At 39.6% G+C, this 19696-nt stretch overlaps 2 protein-coding genes across 4 annotated transcripts in view; one reads left to right on the forward strand and one right to left on the reverse strand.

The window, feature by feature from the left end:
• syne1b (spectrin repeat containing, nuclear envelope 1b) overlaps positions 1 to 15076 on the forward strand; it is an 83982-nt gene extending 68906 nt beyond the window's left edge. The window contains exons 120-142 of one of the 3 annotated variants that reach the window (XM_079459177.1): positions 107 to 341; positions 426 to 620; positions 1786 to 1911; positions 2106 to 2261; positions 3425 to 3583; positions 3764 to 3930; positions 4330 to 4492; positions 4577 to 4764; positions 4840 to 4990; positions 5065 to 5247; positions 6126 to 6263; positions 6337 to 6528; positions 6602 to 6923; positions 7033 to 7101; positions 8235 to 8377; positions 8462 to 8588; positions 8672 to 8883; positions 10067 to 10267; positions 10365 to 10493; positions 10613 to 10825; positions 11415 to 11507; positions 12184 to 12242; positions 14193 to 15076. In XM_079459177.1, the coding sequence (XP_079315303.1) occupies positions 107 to 341; positions 426 to 620; positions 1786 to 1911; positions 2106 to 2261; positions 3425 to 3583; positions 3764 to 3930; positions 4330 to 4492; positions 4577 to 4764; positions 4840 to 4990; positions 5065 to 5247; positions 6126 to 6263; positions 6337 to 6528; positions 6602 to 6923; positions 7033 to 7101; positions 8235 to 8377; positions 8462 to 8588; positions 8672 to 8883; positions 10067 to 10267; positions 10365 to 10493; positions 10613 to 10825; positions 11415 to 11507; positions 12184 to 12242; positions 14193 to 14439 (3868 nt within the window). In that variant the 3' untranslated portion in view covers positions 14440 to 15076. Of the gene's footprint in view, positions 1 to 106; positions 342 to 425; positions 621 to 1785; positions 1912 to 2105; positions 2262 to 3114; positions 3235 to 3424; positions 3584 to 3763; positions 3931 to 4329; positions 4493 to 4576; positions 4765 to 4839; positions 4991 to 5064; positions 5248 to 6125; positions 6264 to 6336; positions 6529 to 6601; positions 6924 to 7032; positions 7102 to 8234; positions 8378 to 8461; positions 8589 to 8671; positions 8884 to 10066; positions 10268 to 10364; positions 10494 to 10612; positions 10826 to 11414; positions 11508 to 12183; positions 12243 to 14192 lie in introns of those variants that run through there. The other 2 variants (XM_079459175.1, XM_079459176.1) reach the window with 2 other exon arrangements.
• Positions 15077 to 15424: 348 nt separating this feature from the next.
• ccdc170 (coiled-coil domain containing 170) lies at positions 15425 to 19520 on the reverse strand (the record flags this gene model as incomplete). The annotated part of the gene is made up of 11 exons (XM_079459371.1): positions 19403 to 19520; positions 18953 to 19099; positions 18614 to 18870; positions 18284 to 18428; positions 18030 to 18215; positions 17568 to 17885; positions 17319 to 17498; positions 16691 to 16864; positions 16256 to 16498; positions 15774 to 15989; positions 15425 to 15685 (listed from the first exon to the last, which is right to left on the reverse strand). The coding sequence occupies exons 1-11, from the start codon at positions 19448 to 19450 to the stop codon at positions 15425 to 15427; spliced, it is 2175 nt and encodes a 724-aa protein (XP_079315497.1). The 5' UTR covers positions 19451 to 19520.
• Between the last annotated feature and the right edge of the window lie 176 nt (positions 19521 to 19696).

Here is a 19696-nt window from a genome sequence, read left to right on the forward strand (position 1 = left end):
ATCTAATCCTTGTACTCGTACCAGAAAGTGCTTGTATCTCGATATATATCAGTCAGATCTTCACATGAAATATGTATGAAATGACATGATTATTGTGTGTTCTCAGAGATGAGTTCAGGATGAAGTTGACTCTGCTCAGTAGCCAGTGGCAGGGGGTGGTGAGACGCGCCCAGCAGCGCAGGGGGATCATCGACAGTCAACTGCGTCAGTGGCATCGATACAGAGAGATGGCAGAGAAACTCAGAAAGAGGCTGGTGGAGGTTTCTCATCAGAGCGAGACCCTGCGAGCCGGAACGCCCGTTCCTCTACAGCAGGCCCGAGTCATGCTGGACGAAGTTCAGGTAACAAACATCACAACTGTTATAGATTCACATGACTCTGCTCTTGCTGTTTTATAGCTTGTTGGCGATGTGATTTTCCCGCAGATGAAAGAGAAGGTTTTATTGAGACAGCAGGGCAGTTATATTCTGACGGTGGAGACGGGGAGACAGCTCCTCCTGTCTGCAGACTCACGAGCTGAAGCCTCCTTACAGGAAGAGCTGATGAACCTCCAGGAGCGCTGGAGACTCGCTAACAGTCGTCTGGAGGAGCAGAAGAAACAGCTGGCCGGCCTGCACAAGGTACAAAGAATATGTCACATTTAGTCCAGATGGATCAGTTTTAGTGATTCATTTCTTTCAGTTAACCAATCCTTAAATATTGATTCCCATTTGTTTCTTTTGCACCTTTGTTAATACTGAGTTCATAAATAACTCTTTTAAAATAATAAATGCTTAAAAGGGTCTTCCCAGCGATGCCATAGAAGAAGCTTTTTGGGGTCCACAAATGACCATTCAGTCAAAGGTTCTTTAAGGAACCATCTCTTTCTTACCTTTCATAATCTGAATTTTATAATCTAATAACTGTTTTCCGGCACACAGAAACAGAAAGGTTCTCCGTACGTTAAAGGTTTATTTGCATTTATTTTGAATATTTATTTTCTAAACTTGACATATTCAAGTTATTTTCCTATTGTCACTGTCAGAAAATTCTAGAAATGTGTGTAGCTCAGGGAAAATGGGATGAAGGGATGATGCGTGACTATATCTGTCACTTGGTGAATGAGGACAGTATTAGTCATAAAAGACATACATTTATTTTTTCAGCGTTACGCCAGGACCTTGTCATTTCTGCGTACGAGTAATAATACCCAAATCTAGAGTAAAAAAGCAAATGTGATTTTTGTATTCAGCACGTTAAACTTTAAACTGTAAAAAATACTTTTTTGTTGTTATTAATATCATCACAACACATGATAATATTGTAAATAATTCTGTTCCAATATCTGATTGAGCGTTTGAAACTAAGTTTTGAGATTCATTGGCCAAAAAAAGAGAAAACAAAACAAAAAATATTATTCATATAATTTCTTTATAAAATGAATAATGTTGATCGAAACATCAATATTTATTATCAATGTTTATTTTTCTTGAACTCCAGAATAATTGTGTAGTGAAAATCTTATATTTTGAAAGACCTGATTCCAGTTTAATGTTATATACTGTATATATATATATATATATATATATATATATATATTCATGTATTTAAAAAAAGATTCTGTGAAGTTATTTGTTGCTTAAAGTGCCAAGATATTATCACTGAACCTTTTAGTTTGACTTTAAACCCTAAACAGTCCAGTCATATCCAAATGCTTTGCAGTTCAAATGAGAAATAATCTCAGTTGATAAAACACGAGACGTGGTTTCAGAAGACTTTCAGGGTTTGTTTGATGTGTGTGTGCAGGACTGGGAGAGATGTGAGAAGGGTATCGGAGGGTCTCTGGAGAAACTGAGAGCGTTTAAACGTCAACTCTCTCAACCGCTCCCAGATCACCAAGAGGAGCTTCACTCTGAACAGATGAGATGCAAGGTACATACAACAAATACACTCGTTTTACTCAAAACCTGTGAGCCGTTCAGTAGGTTAAAAAACGACGTCTCATCTTAAATGACCTTGTGTACAGATTTAAAGTTTGCGCGATGATTAAGAAAAATCACACATCATGTCCCGGACAGTACTGTGTCTTTTAATCCTGTACATTTTCCTAAATCTGTTTCACGCAGGATCTAGAGAGTATGTTTGACGGATGGAAGGAAGATCTGACTCGTCTGACGGTGTTGAGAGAGTCTCTGTCGAGTTACATCAGTCCTGAGGATCTGTGTGTACTGCAGGAACGCATTGAGCTCCTGCAGCGACAGTGGGAAGAGATCTGTCATCAGGTACACCGCAGCATCTGTCTTCTCACAGGGACTACAGGTCTCAACTTTGTTGTTTCCGGGCAAGTTTGAATGACGCTCAAAATGCAGGCTCTGTATTCAACAGTTATTTATTATTATTAATGGTGATTAATCACATCCAGGATAAAAGTTAGTGTTTATATAATAGGTGTCTGTGTACTGCATACATGCATATATTTAAGAAAAACATTTATATATCATTTCAATTATTGGTAAATATTTCCTTAATACATAAATATGTGTGTGTGTGTGTGTGTGTGTGTGTGTGTGTTTTTGTGTTTATAAATACAATATTAATTTGTACAGTACACAGACAAATAAAATGTAAACTGGACAGTATTCTGGAAGATTAATCGTTTGCAACCCTTATTTTTTATTTGATCTTCTTTGCCTGTTTGTTTTTTTAAAGTGGTATTATATTTTTATAATATTAATAGTGATAATACTTGAATATTTAAATTTTCATTTGACTTTTTTAGCAATTTTGTTATGTGTATTTTTGGTAATTTCTTTATTTGTCATTTAGTTTTTGGTTTTTTATTTCCGGCTGATAGCTTTAGTGACTTTAAACAAACATCATTTCAACTTTTAAGACCTGTATTGTATTCGAGTTCAAAATGTAAAGAAAACACTTTTAAATTTTTTTATTTAATCCTTTTAGTAAAAAAACATCCATAGTGTTCAAAAACACTTTTTTAATAATCAAATGTACTTTAGGGACAGTTTCACTTACAGTAAATGAGTTAAAGTTGTGTTTTGTAAGTTGGGATTAATGCAGATCTCATGCAGACATGAAACTCAAGTGCTGAGCGAGGTTTGTTTTTTTTGTATGTTTGTGGCATCCGGTGCGTGAGTATGACAGGATGCGAGTGTACGTTTGCTGTTTCACTTGACAGATTTTACTGCAGGTTCACGCCGTTTGAAACACATATTTTCTGTTTTAAATTATTTTCCTGTGAGTATGAAAAGGAACTTTTTCTTAAATCTGCTGTTTGGTTTTCCTTAAATGAGCAGTTTCAATGGAAATATGTGCTTTATTTGTTCAACAGGAAGGGTCCTTGTTTATTTCAATGTAGTTGCAATGCTCAGATTTGTCCTCTGTTACTTGAGGTGTGTTAAATGTCTGTGTGTGTTTGTGTGCGCAGCTGTGTCTGCGCAGGCAGCAGGTCAGCGAGAGGCTGAATGAATGGACGATCTTCAACGACAAATACAAAGAGCTCTGTGATTGGTTGACTCGCATGGAAAGTAAAGTTTCCCAAAATGGAGATGTCAGCATAGAAGAGATGATCGAGAAATTAAGAAAGGTACATTTATAAAACATCCTCACTGATACTTACTTTATTTCCAACACTTGATGGAACGTGACCACAAAAACCCTTTGAAAAGATATCAAATTAACAGAAATGTCAATAAAGCCAATTTTATGAACATCTGAAAGTCTTCTTTTTACATTTTTGACACGTGTTTGATCGTCTCGCCATCAGGACTATCAGAAGGAGGTTTCAGCCGGGGAGGAGAATAAATATGAGCTCCAGGAGCTCGGAGAGCGTTTAGCTCGAGCGAGTCATGATAGCAAAGCCTTAGACATAAAACACAAGCTCAACAACGTCAATGAGCGCTGGCAACACCTACTGGACCTCATAGGAGCCAGGTAACATTACATCATCACATTACTACAGCTGTCACTGTATCGCATTTCCACCACATGATTAACAAGGCCAAATGAATTCAACAATGTAATCGCTTTATCTACTGAAATAAATGATTCGGTTCATTCATATTTAATTTCCTTTGCGTTTTCTAAGTTGTTGGAATGTTTTTTTTTATTTTTTTGGCAGGTTTGCCAGAAACTTGCTGTAGATTTAATTTACAATTTTGTTTTGAACATAAACCTATTTCTTATATTTTCTTCCATGAAATTTCTTATATTTTCTTCCATTTGAAGACCAAATAAAAGCTAATTTTTTTTACGATGTAAATGTATCGCAATTTAAGAAGTTTCGAACATTTTTAACGAAATCACCGGCTAAATGACATTTGTCGTCATCAGAGTAAAGAAGCTTCGGGAGACTCTGGTGGCCGTGCAGCAGCTGGATAAGAACATGAGTAACCTGCGCTCCTGGCTCGGCCACATCGAGACCGAGCTCTCCCGTCCCATCGTCTACGACACCTGCGACTATCAGGAGATCCAGAGAAAACTCGACCTGCAGCAGGTACACAACAAACACACACACAGGAGAACAAACCACATCTGAATTGTGTTGGAACGTGATAAACGATGAGGTCTTCATCTTCAGGAGCTTCAGCGAGACATCGAGAAGCACAGCACAGGTGTGGCGTCTGTGTTAAACCTGTGTGAGGTTCTGCTGCACGACTGCGACGCCTGCGCTACCGACACCGAGTGCGAATCCATCCAGCAGGCCACGCGCACCCTGGACCGCCGCTGGAGGACCATCTGCGCCATGTCTATGGAGAGACGACTCAAGTACGAACCATAAACAAATCACGAAGCTCATGCGTCGGAATAACACGTCATATTGAAGTCTTGTTTATTTTGCAGGATTGAGGAGACGTGGCGTCTGTGGCAGAAGTTTCTGGAGGATTTCTCTCGGTTCGACGAGTGGCTCCTGACATCAGAGAAGACCGCAGCACTGCCCAACTCTTCCGGCGTCCTTTACACCATCGCCAAAGAAGAGCTGAAGAAGTTTGATGTGAGATTCATCCTGTGACGTCTGACTGGTTAGATTTGAGTCTGTTTATCGGAGTAACGCTCTGTGTCTTGTAGACTTTCCAGCGGCAGGTACATGAGGGTCTGACACAGCTGGAGCTGATCAATAAACAATATCAACGTCTGGCACGTGAGAATCGTACAGACACGGCGTGTAGTCTGCGGGAGACGGCAAATCATGCAAACCAGCGCTGGGATAACCTGCAGAAGCGTGTGGCTTCGGTTCTGCGCAGACTGAAGGTACGGCACTTGTTTTTCACTAGATTTGACTGCGATAAATATCATAATACCACAAGAATAATCTGTTAAAATGATTATCAAAAATGTGTTTTGTTAATGTACTAAAAATCAATTGACCGTTTGTCAAGTTTATTTATGACATGAATTGCAAACGCATTTTCGTATCAAAATGAGTTCAAAGACAGCAAAGATCAAAATATATATATATATATTATGCAAAAATAAATGGTCGTGTTTACTTAAGAAAATGTCAAAAGTTTTTGGACAAAAGTTTTTGGACAACTACTCAGTTATTTGTTCATATGTTTAATACATTTTATAATAATAATAAACTAATAAACATAATTTAATAAAACAGAGGGAACTATGGGAATAATGTAACTTTACACTGAAGATGATCAAACATAACACGTTTAATTTGTTTTATTATTTTTAGTCACCAGCTCACTAGAATGTGCAGAAATGTTTTCTTGTCATCTTATCAAAAAGCTTCTTGAGGTCTCACCCCAAGTTCCCGTCTATTCTGAGCCTTTTCTTCATTATTCAGTCAAAAAATTGTCATAAAAATTTCAGACATTTACGCATACACTTTCAGATCAAAGGGTTTTTTTACACAATGAGAAACATTTCCCTCAAGTGTCCAAAAACGTTTGACCAGTAGTGTGGCTTTACTCTGAATCAGTGTTTAGATAAATAACAGAAATATACTTTTGAAGACACACACACACACACAAAGAAGCAAGATAAACACCAATAAGACAACTTTATAATCTAAATTATATCAGTTGGGGGTTTTGTCCATAATAACAATTGTATATAGTACAATAAATGAATCTACATGTACATTTTATCATAAACATTTCTCATCCGCCCTGTAGCACTTCATACATCAGCGTGAGGAGTTTGAGACAGCGAGAGACTCTATCCTGGTGTGGCTGACCGAGATGGATCTGCAGTTAACAAACATCGAGCATTTCTCCGAATGTGACGTCCAGGCCAAACTCAAACAGCTGAGGGTGAGCGTCTGCGCCATCACTTCATGCGCTCCACGTGTTTCCTTCTCACATCGTGACGTTCTGTTCTCTCCAGGCCTTCCAGCAGGAGATCGGTCTGAACACGACTAAAATCGACAACATATTCCAGCAGGGAGAAGCTCTGTTAGAAAAGAGCGAGCCGATAGATGCCGCCGTGATCGAGGAGGAGATCGAGGAACTCCAGCGTTACTGTCAGGAAGTGTTCGGACGCGTGGAGCGATACTACAAGAAACTCATACGATTGCCGGTACAATTAAACGCATCAAGAGGCTTGACATTGTTTATTTTCAGTGTAAATCGTTGACATTGTTTTTTTCCAGTTCACAGACGACGAGCCAGACATCTCGTACTCAGAGCGGGACTTTGATCTGGACGAGTCGGCTGAGATCTCAAGTTTTCCCTGGAGCGAGCGCTTGGGAGACGGTCTGCTGTCGTCCAGTCGCTCAGCGTCGCTGGCCGCCCCTCAGCGCACCGAACGCTCGGGCCGGGACACTCCAGCCAGCGTGGACTCCATCCCTCTGGAGTGGGACCATGATTACGACCTGAGCCGTGGACTGGAGACCGTCGGAAGAGTCTTGTCCTCTGAGCCGGTAGATGAAGCAGAAGACGGATACCTGCAGGGCTCGGCATCTGCTCTCTCAGGTTAGCACGACACGTATGAACGAGGCTGTCTCAGGTTCAGCCGTGAGTGGTGGTCTAGTGTTCAGCCTTGTATTTGTGTTGTATGCCATGTGTATATGTGTTTCTTCAGATGTAGTGATTCCGGAGAGCCCCGAGGCGTATCTTAAACTCACAGAGCAAACGCTGAGATCCAGCGCCGGTAGGAAACAGCAGCAGATATCTGAGACTCACTCACTCGTCTGTTGCCTGAAATTCATCTTTAGTTTCTACTCACAAACTGAATCGAAGCACCGAACTCTGACGGCTGTTTTCTAACGATTATCTTTGTGTTGATTTGTGTTGCTTGACACTCACTCTTTAACTTCTTACAGCGTTTGCATGTAGTGTCACATCGATGCTCTTGGGTTTGACTTGGGTTTCTGTGTTTAAAAAATAAAATACATTACTCACAGTTTATTTTAATCAGAGCAGTACAATTGTAATGTAAATGAATAATGAGTAAAGTATGAATAATGAATAATGAGTAAAGTAGTCAAATACATAATTAGTGATCGACCGATACGAGGTTTTCAATGGCCTATGCTGATATCCAAATGTCCAGGTCATATTATATTCAACCCACATAAAAACATAGTATACTATATTATTTACCATAGTAAACTATAATATTTACTATAGTAAGGTAGCATTATAGTATAGGAATTCTACTGAAGTATACTACAGTATTTACAGTGTATGAATTTATTATAGTTAATATTTCTGAATACTATAGTATGTACGATATAATATACTGTGATATACTGTACTATTTTTTACTTTATTTTAGAAATTTTAATTCTTTATTTGTATAAAAGTATAATTTTTTTATTATTTAATAATATACTTTTGCTATACAAACCTTTTAGAAATTCATATTTACATTTAATATTATTTCTTATTAATATTTAAATTAGGAAAAGGTAAACATGCATTCTTTGAATTTACAATAAAGCATCCAGACATGTTTAGGAATATGTGCATCATTCATACACAAAATCAGCAGATATCAAAACACAAGGCATGCCCAATATATCAATCTATCACTAAAATTCATTCTATTGATTTTCACATTAAATATGGCTGTAGTGCTGTTTTAAGAGCAGTAAATATATTTACTCTGATTGAAATCTACTGTGACCAATGATGACTAGACTTGACTAGAAGCACTCGGTGTGTTTGATGTTAAAGAGGATCTGCATGAACTACAGGACAGTAATGTTGTGGTCTTGCAGCTTCGATCTCTTCCGCGCTAATAATTATAACGTTAATCGCTTCTGCATTATGTCTGTTCAGGCGACGGCGGCTCTCTGGAGACTCACATCAGACAGCTGGACAAAGCTCTGAACACCAGCTGCTTCCATCTGCAGCAGACCGAGAACATCATCCGCAGTCGGACCCCCACCGGCCCCGAACTGGACGCCACATACATGGGATATGTGAGTCAGAATCCTACACTCCTACAAGGAACGTTTCCTAGATAAGCGTCTTGTAAATGAATAATAACCATGCTTGATTCTCAGATGCGGCTGCTGGAAGAATGTCGTGGAAGTATAGATGCGGTGAAGCGTGTGGGATTTGATCTGAAAGAAGAGGACGATACGGTCTCGGGTCTCGTCAACCCTAACCGCTCCGAGTCTCAAACCTCAGGTACAAAAGCACATCTCACACTGTAATAAATCAATGGAAAAAATATCAGCTGATGTCGAGGTGATGTTGTGGTTGTGCTGCAGGTGTCATCGAGCGCTGGGAGCTCCTGCAGGCTCAGGCTCTCAGTAAAGAACTGCGGATGAAACAGAATCTACAGCAGTGGCAGCAGTTTAACTCGGATCTGAACAACATCTGCAGCTGGATGGAGCAGACAGAAGGAGAACTGGAGCAGCTGAGAGGACTGGGCCTCAGCACAGACCTGCAGACCATAGAGCTGCGGATCAAGAAACTCAAGGTCAGCTACAACAAGAGCTATTGATGCCTGATTGACAAACGAATCGTTCATCTGATTCGCTTCACAAATAGACCAGGCATCTGATCCATCCAGTCTTTTTTAATGATTTGTCCAGACTGATTCATTAAAGACCCTTTGATCTGATTCGGTCAGAATGATTCACAAATGAATCAATCTTTTTAAAAATCATTTGTCCAGACTGATTCACATGAACCATTCATCTGATTGGGTCAGAGCGATTAACAAATAATGAATGTCTTTTTAAAACAATTTGTTCAGACTGATTCACTAAAGACCCATTGATCTTATTCAGTCAGACTGATTCACAAATGAATCAATCTTTTTTTAAATAATTTGTCCAGACTGATTTACATGAACCATTAATCTGATTAGGTCAGACTTATTCACCAATGAATCAGTCTTTTTTTTAATCATTTGTCCAGACTGATTCACATGAACCATTAATCTGATTCGGTCAGACTTATTCACCAATGAATCAATCTTTTTTTAAATAGTTTGTCCAGACTGATTCATTAAAGACCCATTGATCTTATTCAGTCAGACTGATTCACAAATGAATCAATCTTTTTTTAAATAATTTGTCCAGACTGATTCACATGAACCATTAATTTGATTCAGTCAGACTTATTCACAAATTAATCAGTCTTTTTTTATAATTTGTCCAGACTGATTCACATGAACCATTAATCTGATTCGGTCAGACTTATTCACCAATGAATCAATCTTTTTTTAAATAGTTTGTCCAGACTGATTCATTAAAGACCCATTGATCTTATTCAGTCAGACTGATTCACAAATGAATCAATCTTTTTTTAAATAATTTGTCCAGACTGATTCACATGAACCATTAATTTGATTCAGTCAGACTTATTCACAAATGAATCAGTCTTTTTTTATAATTTGTCCAGACTGATTCACATGAACCATTAATCTGATTCGGTCAGACTTATTCACCAATGAATCAATCTTTTTTTAAATAGTTTGTCCAGACTGATTCATTAAAGACCCATTGATCTTATTCAGTCAGACTGATTCACAAATTAACAATTACTTTTTTTCCAGACTGATTCACAAAGCGGTTGAGTGAACATTTCCCAGTTTGCACTTTGTTCGGTTTGTGTAGTTCTGTATTTTGATTCTCTTGCCTCTGGTCTTCATGTAGGAGCTACAGAAGGCTCTGGATAAGCGCAAGGCCATCCTGCTCTCTATAAACCTGTGCAGTACTGAGTTCGTGCAGGCTGACAGTGAGGAGACACGTGACCTGCAGGGACGTTTGAAGGACATGAATAACAGATGGGAACATCTGAGCAGCTCTCTGGATGAGTGGAGGACATCTCTTCAGGAGGCTCTGATGCAGTGCCAGGCAAGAAACACCTGTCATACCCGTATATAACTGTTTAGTGCCTAAAAGCTACATTGACAAAACTAAAGAAGACATTGCTTGTGGTTTGTAACCTCAGGACTTCCATGAGATGAGTCACGGTCTGCTCCTGTGGCTGGAGAATATTGACCGCAGAAGAAATGAGATCGTCCCTATTGATCACACTCAGGACATCGATACTCTACAAGAGCATCACAAAACTCTTTTGGTAAAGCATGTCTCATATTCTATTCGTACTACTTCAAAAATCATGTTGCAGAGAGTAATGCAGCACACTTATTTTAAGGAACGTCATCATTACTTATTCATCGTTTGTTCATCCCACAGAAAATGCGTTGTGAGTTGTTGGACTCACAGTTGAAGGTGGCGTCCCTGCAGGACATGTCTCTACAGCTGCTGGTTCACTCTGAGGGTGCAGACTGTCTAGAAGCCAAAGAGAAGGTCCACGTCATCGGTAACCGTCTCAAGATGTTGCTCAAGGATGTGACGAGGGACATCAGAGAGCTGCAGAAGACACTGGACATCACCAGCAGTCAGCAGGTGAGCAACTGACCTCTGACCTCAAAACAGAAGTGGTCAACTTGAGCAATGTTGTGGTCTCGTGAGACGGGGGGGCCTCAAACCATGTTTTTTTAACACCAAATTTAACTTTGAAAATTCTGTTTTATTATAAGAAAGACAAAAAAAATGTAGTTGTCCAGCAGCTTTTTTGAAAGCATCAATATTCCCATCCTCAAGATCCATTGATTTATTTCATTATGGCATCCAGCTCGTCCATTTCAAAAACATTTTTTAAATAAAATGTTAAATGAAAATTCATATTTTGGCACAATTATATTATTTGCATAACTCATTTCAAACATTCAGACACGTATGCCTTCAAATCAAAAGATTTTTTATATTCTGAAAAATATAGTGACCTCAATTATGTAATTTATATTTGATATATTACAGATTTTTCTGTTTTGTCATTTCCCTGTATTTATCTAAAGTGTGTACGTGGTCGATACGCATCCCTGTTCTATTTTTAACATTACAGTTTCACACAGTCTATCCAAATGTTTCTTAATCTCTGTGTTCTATGGACTAAATCTCGTCTTGGTTTATGTTTCTCAAACACAAACTTTAGGACTTATCCTCCTGGTCATCCACTGATGATTTGGACACATCGGGGTCCCTGAGCCCCGTGTCTGGACGCAGCACACCCAGTCGCCAGCGATCGGTAACACGCTCATGTTCTGTACGGCCCTTCAAGCACAAAACAGTGTTTGTAATTGCGGAAGAGTTTGACACTTTGATACCGAATGTCCCCAAAACACACTTGATATCATGCTCCCAGCATGCTCTTCTCTAGCACAAGAGCCCAATCAGTACCGAAGATTAATATGCCGTCTCTCGTTCAGCCCGTTGATCAAAGTGCTTTTTACATCCTTTACCATAGAGATTCCTCGCCCCACCCATATCCCAGACCTGAATAATTCTGGCTTGTTTGGTTCCTCTGTTCATTTCCCCCTTCATTCATGATTATTATAGATCCCCGCACTACAGCCTTCAAGGAATACTGGTTCTGTGACGAAGAGATGTCCAGGTCACAATTGAACCCCCCAAAAAATACTATTTATGAAAAAAAACAAGAAGAAATTTTGTGCAAGTGAAAACTCATTAACATTTATCTTTGTTAGAAATCAGCGTATTACTGATGATGTAAATATGAATAGATCCCATGTTGGCACTATATGAAAAGGATTTTCGATGTGAAATGTGCCCTGAAGAACCAGTTTCCTTGCCGTCACCCCTGTTTTGATTTTGTTGGGTTTCTTTCATCAGTAGTTTTGTCTTTATTTGCCTGGACTGAAACATTCTTTCTTTCTTTCACCCCTTCTGTTCATTGCAAACAGCCACGGGGCAAAAGTAGTCTGTCACAGCCCGGAGCCTCTGTGAGCAGTCCACTCCTCAGGTACCTTTCTCCTGGTTTCTAGAACGCACGGATGATAATGGAACTCAAGCCGTGACCGTAGACCCCTCGCCAGCTCCACTGGGTCTGGCCTGACAAACCATGTTTTGTAGTCGATTGTTGTCAAACTCAACATTCATTTCTTTATGCATCTGAAAGATTAAAGACCCGAAGGCTCGCGTCAATGACTTCCATCATCTTCCGTAGTTCTAGACCCCGCTCAGGTTAGGGAGCTGAGAAACGAAAAAAGAAAGACATCCCAGTCTTGGTTACGGCTGCCTCACGACACGTTTTCTTAATTCAAGGCTGCTTGCCGCTGCGCAGTTTGTTTTTCTTCTCCATGTGTACAGCAAGCGTCTGCAATGAACAATCTTGGCAACTTTCTCTATTTCTCTTCCTGGTTTGTCACATTCTCTCTCAATAACTGATCGATCATCTTTCCTTTCAATCTGCCATCCGTGAAATTCAGTGACCTACTAGACAACATATTCATCATCACATTGACACAAGGGGCCGTATTTACTCCTTTGTAGCTTTTTATTTTACTCACAGAAAGTCAGTACACCAAAAATAAATCACGGTTTTACTACAAATGAATCAAAAGAATATGGATACTATACTGTAGTTAAACCGTGGTGAAGAAAGAGGAATCATGGTTTTGCTACATAACCATAATTTATAGTAAACGATTGTTTTCCAAGTGATAAACATGGTTACTACACTTTTACTAGAATACTTTAATAATATAATAACACAATGATGTCAGATGAGCAATATGGCTTATAAATAGTCTTTTACAGTGAACATTACAGTCTAGATAGTTTAATAATATGTACGGTGGTTCTTTGCAAATTGCTTTGATTCGTGAAAGTTTTGCTCAGAATCAGTGCCGTGCGGAGACCTTTGGTGGTCCTCTCCATCCGTTCCTTGAGCCGAACAAGCAGGTGTTGCTCAGAATGATATTTTATGTCAATTGCTGTTTAAGGACACAGCTGTGATAGTGGGATCGACGCTTGTTTGGTTCAGACCTTTAGGTTTCCAGCTGAGAGCTTTAACCACTAGACCACATCATCCATAAAACCAGAGACTAAAGAAAACTAACTGTGCCGCACTTTGAATCCAGCTCTGCTTTCTCCTGTTGGCATGCACTACGTGTTACAGCTCTTTAACAAAAAGCACATTTAAAAATAGAAACGTGAAATAGCTCTTTTGCTTTTAAATGCTACTGAAGACTTGAAACTAACGCTATTTGTGTCAAGCTTACAGAGTTGATTTCTTCTCTGGTGTTAACAGTTAGACAGAGATGGAGGTGTTTTGCAAGATAAAAACAAAGCCTTCATTTACAGTAAACACCATCGTATTAAAGGCATAGTTCACCCAAAAGTACAAATTCTGTATGACTTTATGTCTTCCGCAGAACACAAAAGAAGATATTTTGAAGATTGTTGTTACCCGGCCCCCATTTATTTGCACTTTGTGTCCATACAATAGAAGTGAATGGGGTCCAGTGCTGTTCGGTTACCAACTTTCTTCAAAATATCTTCTTTCGTGTTCTTCAGAGGAAAGAAACTGACAAAGGTGTGAAATGACAAGAGGGTGAGCAAATGTAGACAGAATCTTTGGGTGAACTATCCCTTTAAATGTTTGGATACTTAAGCCACACTTAATAATTACATTTCCTAACAAAATACAATATCAAACCTCGTGTTTTAAAGACACATACACGAACACACAGATTATTTCTCATATAAAGGGTTTCGTTTACAATAAAACCAGATGTGCTGTACAAAATACTGTATAAATACTTCTGTGGCCCTGTATATAGACATTTTAAGAAGAAAATGCTGTAGATCACACAAAACCCTTCTGTCAGTCAGTTTGAGAAACAGCAAACTAGATAATAACGAACTTCTGTTCTCTTCCCGACATTCACTGTTCATTGTGTGCGATCAGGTCTCCCAGCGCCGCTGGATCCGCTTCCTCCCGTTCTGAAGAGGAAGAAACACCATCGCGGTGCAGACGTTTCCTAAAGCGTGTCCTGTGGACCGCCCTTCCCCTGCAGCTCCTCCTCCTCCTGCTGGTGGGTGTGGCCTGTCTCGTGCCCACCTCTGATGAAGACTACAGCTGCGCCCAACTCAACAACTTCGCCCGCTCCTTTCACCCCATGCTCAGCTACACCAACGGCCCTCCGCCCATTTGAGGTTCATTTAAGGCTGTGTGTGAACGGACGTCTGCCAAGTTCATTGTGTTGGCAGGTGAAATACCTCCACGGTCCTTGTGTCCTTGTATAGCGAAACACAGCTGCTAAAACAACAGTGCAGCACTGAGTCTTGTGTGGATTTTCGGACGAAGTCTAATGCACTGAAAACCTTGAAATGCTGTGAGACAGGTCGATGTAAAGTGCTGTAAATGTTCTTCCAGGATATAGTGACTGGTTTTGCTCACCACTGGTACGGTTTCGAGTTTATCGGGTCTCCAGACCTTTTTAAATCATGGAATAGAGTTTATTGAAGAGAATTATAGTATTGCTATATGGAATCGCTTGTAATGATGAACTTGTAAAAAAGAACAAATTTAGGAACTCTATATTGCAATTATTTTTTATATGTATTTTTGGTTGACATGTGGTCTTCGTTTGGTTTCAAAAGGATCCAAAAACCATTTCATGATATTTGTCATTGTTGTTTTTCATTTTTGATCTCAGATATAATATTAACTGTGTCATGAATATACTTAAATGTAAACCACTGATATGAGAGATGAAGGTATTTATGTATGTAATGTTTGCTGAGGTCAAAAAGAAAATACACCGAATATAATAAAACGCATAACCTGCTGAATAGTGTTTTTCCGTTTAATTCAAGAATGAAGGACTGGAATTGTTTTATTGTGAATTATCCGTATAATATAAAACAATAATAAAAAACAATTTCAGATGATGCAAGAAATCCTGTGTCAGCATAAACTAAAATGTATAAACAATAAATGTACTATAAGAAATATCCCTGTTGTATTGACCAGTTTAACCCTGATTTCACACTGGTTTATACTGGTTTGAGAATTGGTTAACTAATACAGCCTAGCATCTTTACAACCAGCATATTTCTAATCAAACCGGTTGAGCAATTGCATTTTGCAGTTTAAAGTAGTTAAGTAACCCACAAGGAGTTTGAAGGATTCTAGTATCACAGGTCATCATTGGCTCTTTGTGACCCGTGACTCTCACAGGCAGCGGTGGAGGAGCCCGGCAGAGCCGGCGGATGAGCAGCGTTTCTAAATGAAACCGGAGATTCCCACATCTGATGTTGATGATGCAGATGAGGAGCACAACAACAGCGACATGACTGGATCAGAACCTCCAGCCTTCTCAACACTTCATAGTTTGGGATGCAGCCGGTGCCGTCCACGCCCAACATCTGAGACACCACAGCATGAAAATCCAGCAGCTGCAATGACATTTTGTATGTTAGATTAACAGGTTCAAAGGTTTGGATCTCACATCGAGGTGGAGATTTTGATGTGATCAGTCTGTACCTGTTTCTCAGTGTGAGCGAGCTCTGTTATGGCACTGGACTGTGTGTTTAGGAGTCTCTGAGTCTGTTGAATCTCATCTCGGACTCGCAGTTGTTGGTCCTGCAGTTCTGACTTCATGGTGCCCAGTTTCATCTCAGTCTTTACTTTCTTCTTCTCAAGTTTGCCCAGGTTCTTACTCTGTTCCTCTATGGTTTGGTGTTGTTCCATCACTTTGATCTTATTGCACCAAAGACAGCAGAGACTAAGTATTTATAAATTTTATTTTACACTTTACATTCTTAACATGACAGCGTGTGGTGACGCATAAAATCATAAATTAACGTTAACTTTATTCATGTGTGTAACTGTTCGATTTAACAAACCCTTCAGAAGGTTACGATACAGATACGATACAAAATGACATATTCAGATGGTTGGGGGGGTGTTCATGCTGAGACGAGTCTGTCCCGTTGTGCCCTGCGGAACAGGGCTCGTCCCTCTACCTTGAGCTCATGGGTGTGGGACAGCTGGGCTTTCAGCTCTGTGTTGGAGAATCGTATGGTGCTGAGCTCGGCCTGCAGTCGATCGACTCTCTTCTGAAGTTTCTTACAGGCCAGAGAAGCATCATCCTTCTCTACGGCCAGCGCTGACCGGCTCCTCTTCTCCTCCTCCAGCTGCGATACTTTCCTCATCAACAGCTCCAGATGAAGTTCTTTACCGTCTGAACGCTGCCTCTGTTCCTTCAGCTCAAGTCACAATTCACATTCACATTACTTCACAGTAAAGTAGGACACTTACAAGTTTAGTATTAGTACATTGATAACCCACATTATTACTATACTTGAACATTTTTGGAAACTTGAAGTATACCTATTTTTTGTCAAGGACATTATAGTTTGTTGGATGCATGGCCACTTTGTATTTCAATATTGTCAAACCTTTCTTTGGAGGTTGTGAACTTGTGTCCTGTTCTCCAATAATGCGGTTCCTTCATGTCTGGTCAGCTGCTGCACTCGTGCAAGAATGGCCTCCAATCTCATGTCAAAACCCAGATCTGCAGCGATGTGTTCCACTTTTAATTTCTCTGAGAGTTGATCCAGAAACCGCAGATACTGCAAATGCAAACAAATGACAGAAGCGCATTCACAACACAACATAATGCTGATGACCAGTGATGCTGTTCTGTTCCATAGAAACTGAGATTTCGGTAAATGAATGCACATTTTTGAGCCCAGCAATAATGCTTGAACCTTGTACAACCTGTAAACTGGACTAAACATAACTTTTTCAAGTATGAAAACTATTATTGCAATCCGTTATGATTATTTCCACATGTCTTTCATCCCCATTGGAAACATATCGCTTCTGTCCTTCTGAAACCTTGCATCTCCGTGTTTAATGATTTTTGTTGGCCATTAATCATTATTATTAGTCACCCTTTGTTTGTCAGTGGGTTTCGCAAATATCTAACCAATAAAAAGTAGTGCTCGACGACGTTGACGCGCAGGGTTTTTTCTATTTTCGGAAAAGCAGCAAAGGACAGAGACGATATCTAAAGTGTCTCACTTGCTGTTTATCTTGACTCATTCCGTCTTTATAGACACCAGCGGTGAGCAGCTCATCTTCCAGGTTTTGTATTTTGTGCAGTAGCTTCTGTTCTCTCTGTTCTGCGCTCCTCTGATGTTCTTTATGATTAGACACCTCCTCCTCTAGCTCTGCCAATCGTCCTTCCATCTCTAAATTTGACTAAAGCACAGAAAATAAACACACTGCACAGTGATGTAGATCAAGTCTTACTGTACACACGATCATTACCTTCCTTGCACTTTTCTGATGGGCGCACATCGACGCAAGACTCTTCAGTAGTTCCTCTGGTGTGGGGTGATCGGATGGACACTGATCGTGAAGCAACGTCTCCAATTCCTTCACGAAGGCTCCGTGATGACTGTGAGATACCCGAGTTTCATTCTGACTGCTGTGGAGTTTATTGTCCAGATCTTGAGAGAGATTCTCATAGTGACTGCAGCGCTGCTGGGCGGTGGCGAGGGCCTGTTGGGTCTCCTGAAGCGAGGTTTTAAGAGTCTGGGTTTCTCTTTCCAAACTGAGCTTCTTCAAGCTCACAAAATCCAGTTCCTAACAAGAAATGCAGTGCACCTGATTCAAACGTCATATTTGACCCCAGAGGCAAAAGAAACCAATATTTATGGTATTCATGCATAATAAAAGCCTATTTGGTTTTAGATTTTCATTATGTTTGGTATTGATGTGATACGGTACCTGTTTGACAGAGTTAAGCTCATTCAATCGAGAAGATGAGAGTGTTTGTTCAAGTTCTACATCCGTCGCCAGTCTCTTGACTGTTCCTCTGCTGGCTCTACATTCCACCTCATAAGACCTCAAACTCTCCTCCACATCACACACGCTGTTCTTCAATCTCTCGTTCTCCTTGAAGCACGTTTCCACCTTATTCATCACAGAGAGTTGCGTAAGAGACCAGGAGAATGTTAAAGATTATGTGTAAAAACACTTACCTTGGAGACAATATAGTCCATAGGATCTGCTTTTCCAGACACATTCGTGGACACTTTGTTCGCCAGTGTTGATATAAACTCATCAGATCTCTTTTGAGTCTCACTTGCTTCCTGTTTTGCTTTGTTCCATTCAGCAAAATACTGTCTGCGAAAAATGCGTTCATGTTTAATAAATCATATTATCGATATTATCATATTACCTCTAAAACATTGAATCCAGAGGTTTATGTTTAAATATGAAATATAAAATGTGCCTATGTATGCATGTCTTTACAAAACTACATTTTAAAATGTGTTCAAATATGTGTTGTAACATTTGTAAATTCTCACTTCGACCGGATGTCAAGTTCCATTAGTTGCTCCTTGACCTCCTCGTTCTCTTTTGCCAGTGTGTGTATTCTCATGTCATTGATGCTTTTGGAGGAGGTGATGGAGAGCATCTCTTGCTCTGTGTTGTAGATCCGCTCTCTCAGAGAGCCGATGAGAGACTCCTGCCTCGCCTCCTTCTCCTTGTGTCTGTCAATTACATCCTTGAGATTGTTGATGGTCTCTTCATGAGACGCTGCTTTTGACCGGGCATCCGAAACCTACAAAGGTAATACAAACCTGTGAGTTATTTCACAACAACAAGACATCCAAATGACTCGGAAATTAAGTTGCGATATGAACCTGTGATTGGAGACTTTGGTATTTGGCCTGCAGGGCAGCCAGTTCCTCGCGGGCTGTTTCTGTGGCTTGTTTATAATGTGACAGGTGTTGTTGGATTAGAGACTCTTCCATTGCTGACGTGCTGTCAGTCTGTGGGTAAATCCGTATCTATAGCAACAACAACATGTATCATAGGCTTTCAAAACTCTTTAAAGTTAAAATATTTTATAACAACCATCCGTGATACGTGTATAATCATCTTTATTATTGAGCGACCATGAAGACATATTGAAGAAATCAATACACAAAAACTATACAATTTTTCATTTTAAGCCATCAAATACATGAATAGATGAACTTTAAAAAAGATTACCATGGATACGAACGATCTGAAATAAGCAACCATTTACCCTCTATGATCTTAGTAATGTACTACTTCCAAAGATTCATGAAAAACAATATGTAACTCACTTTATATCTCTGTCCTTGTTGTTTGTAAATATGCTGCTTTGAGTTCATGTGTTAAAATGTTGCGCTTGACCTTTATTGGGTATCCAAGCAACACAATAACATGTCACAGATCGAGAGCGCCAGTAGAGGGCGACAGATGAACCAAATATTATATCATGACACTACATGGACATCTATAGATACTAAATTCAAATTTAAACCTCACGAACAGAAATCATTTTACAATATAATAGTAATTATGAGCATTTTGATATAAAATAACATTAACTATAGGCTATAAATACTCTTTTTTTT

This window comes from Barbatula barbatula (genome assembly GCF_947034865.1).
Source record: "Barbatula barbatula genome assembly, chromosome: 6".
Lineage (NCBI taxonomy): Eukaryota > Metazoa > Chordata > Actinopteri > Cypriniformes > Nemacheilidae > Barbatula > Barbatula barbatula.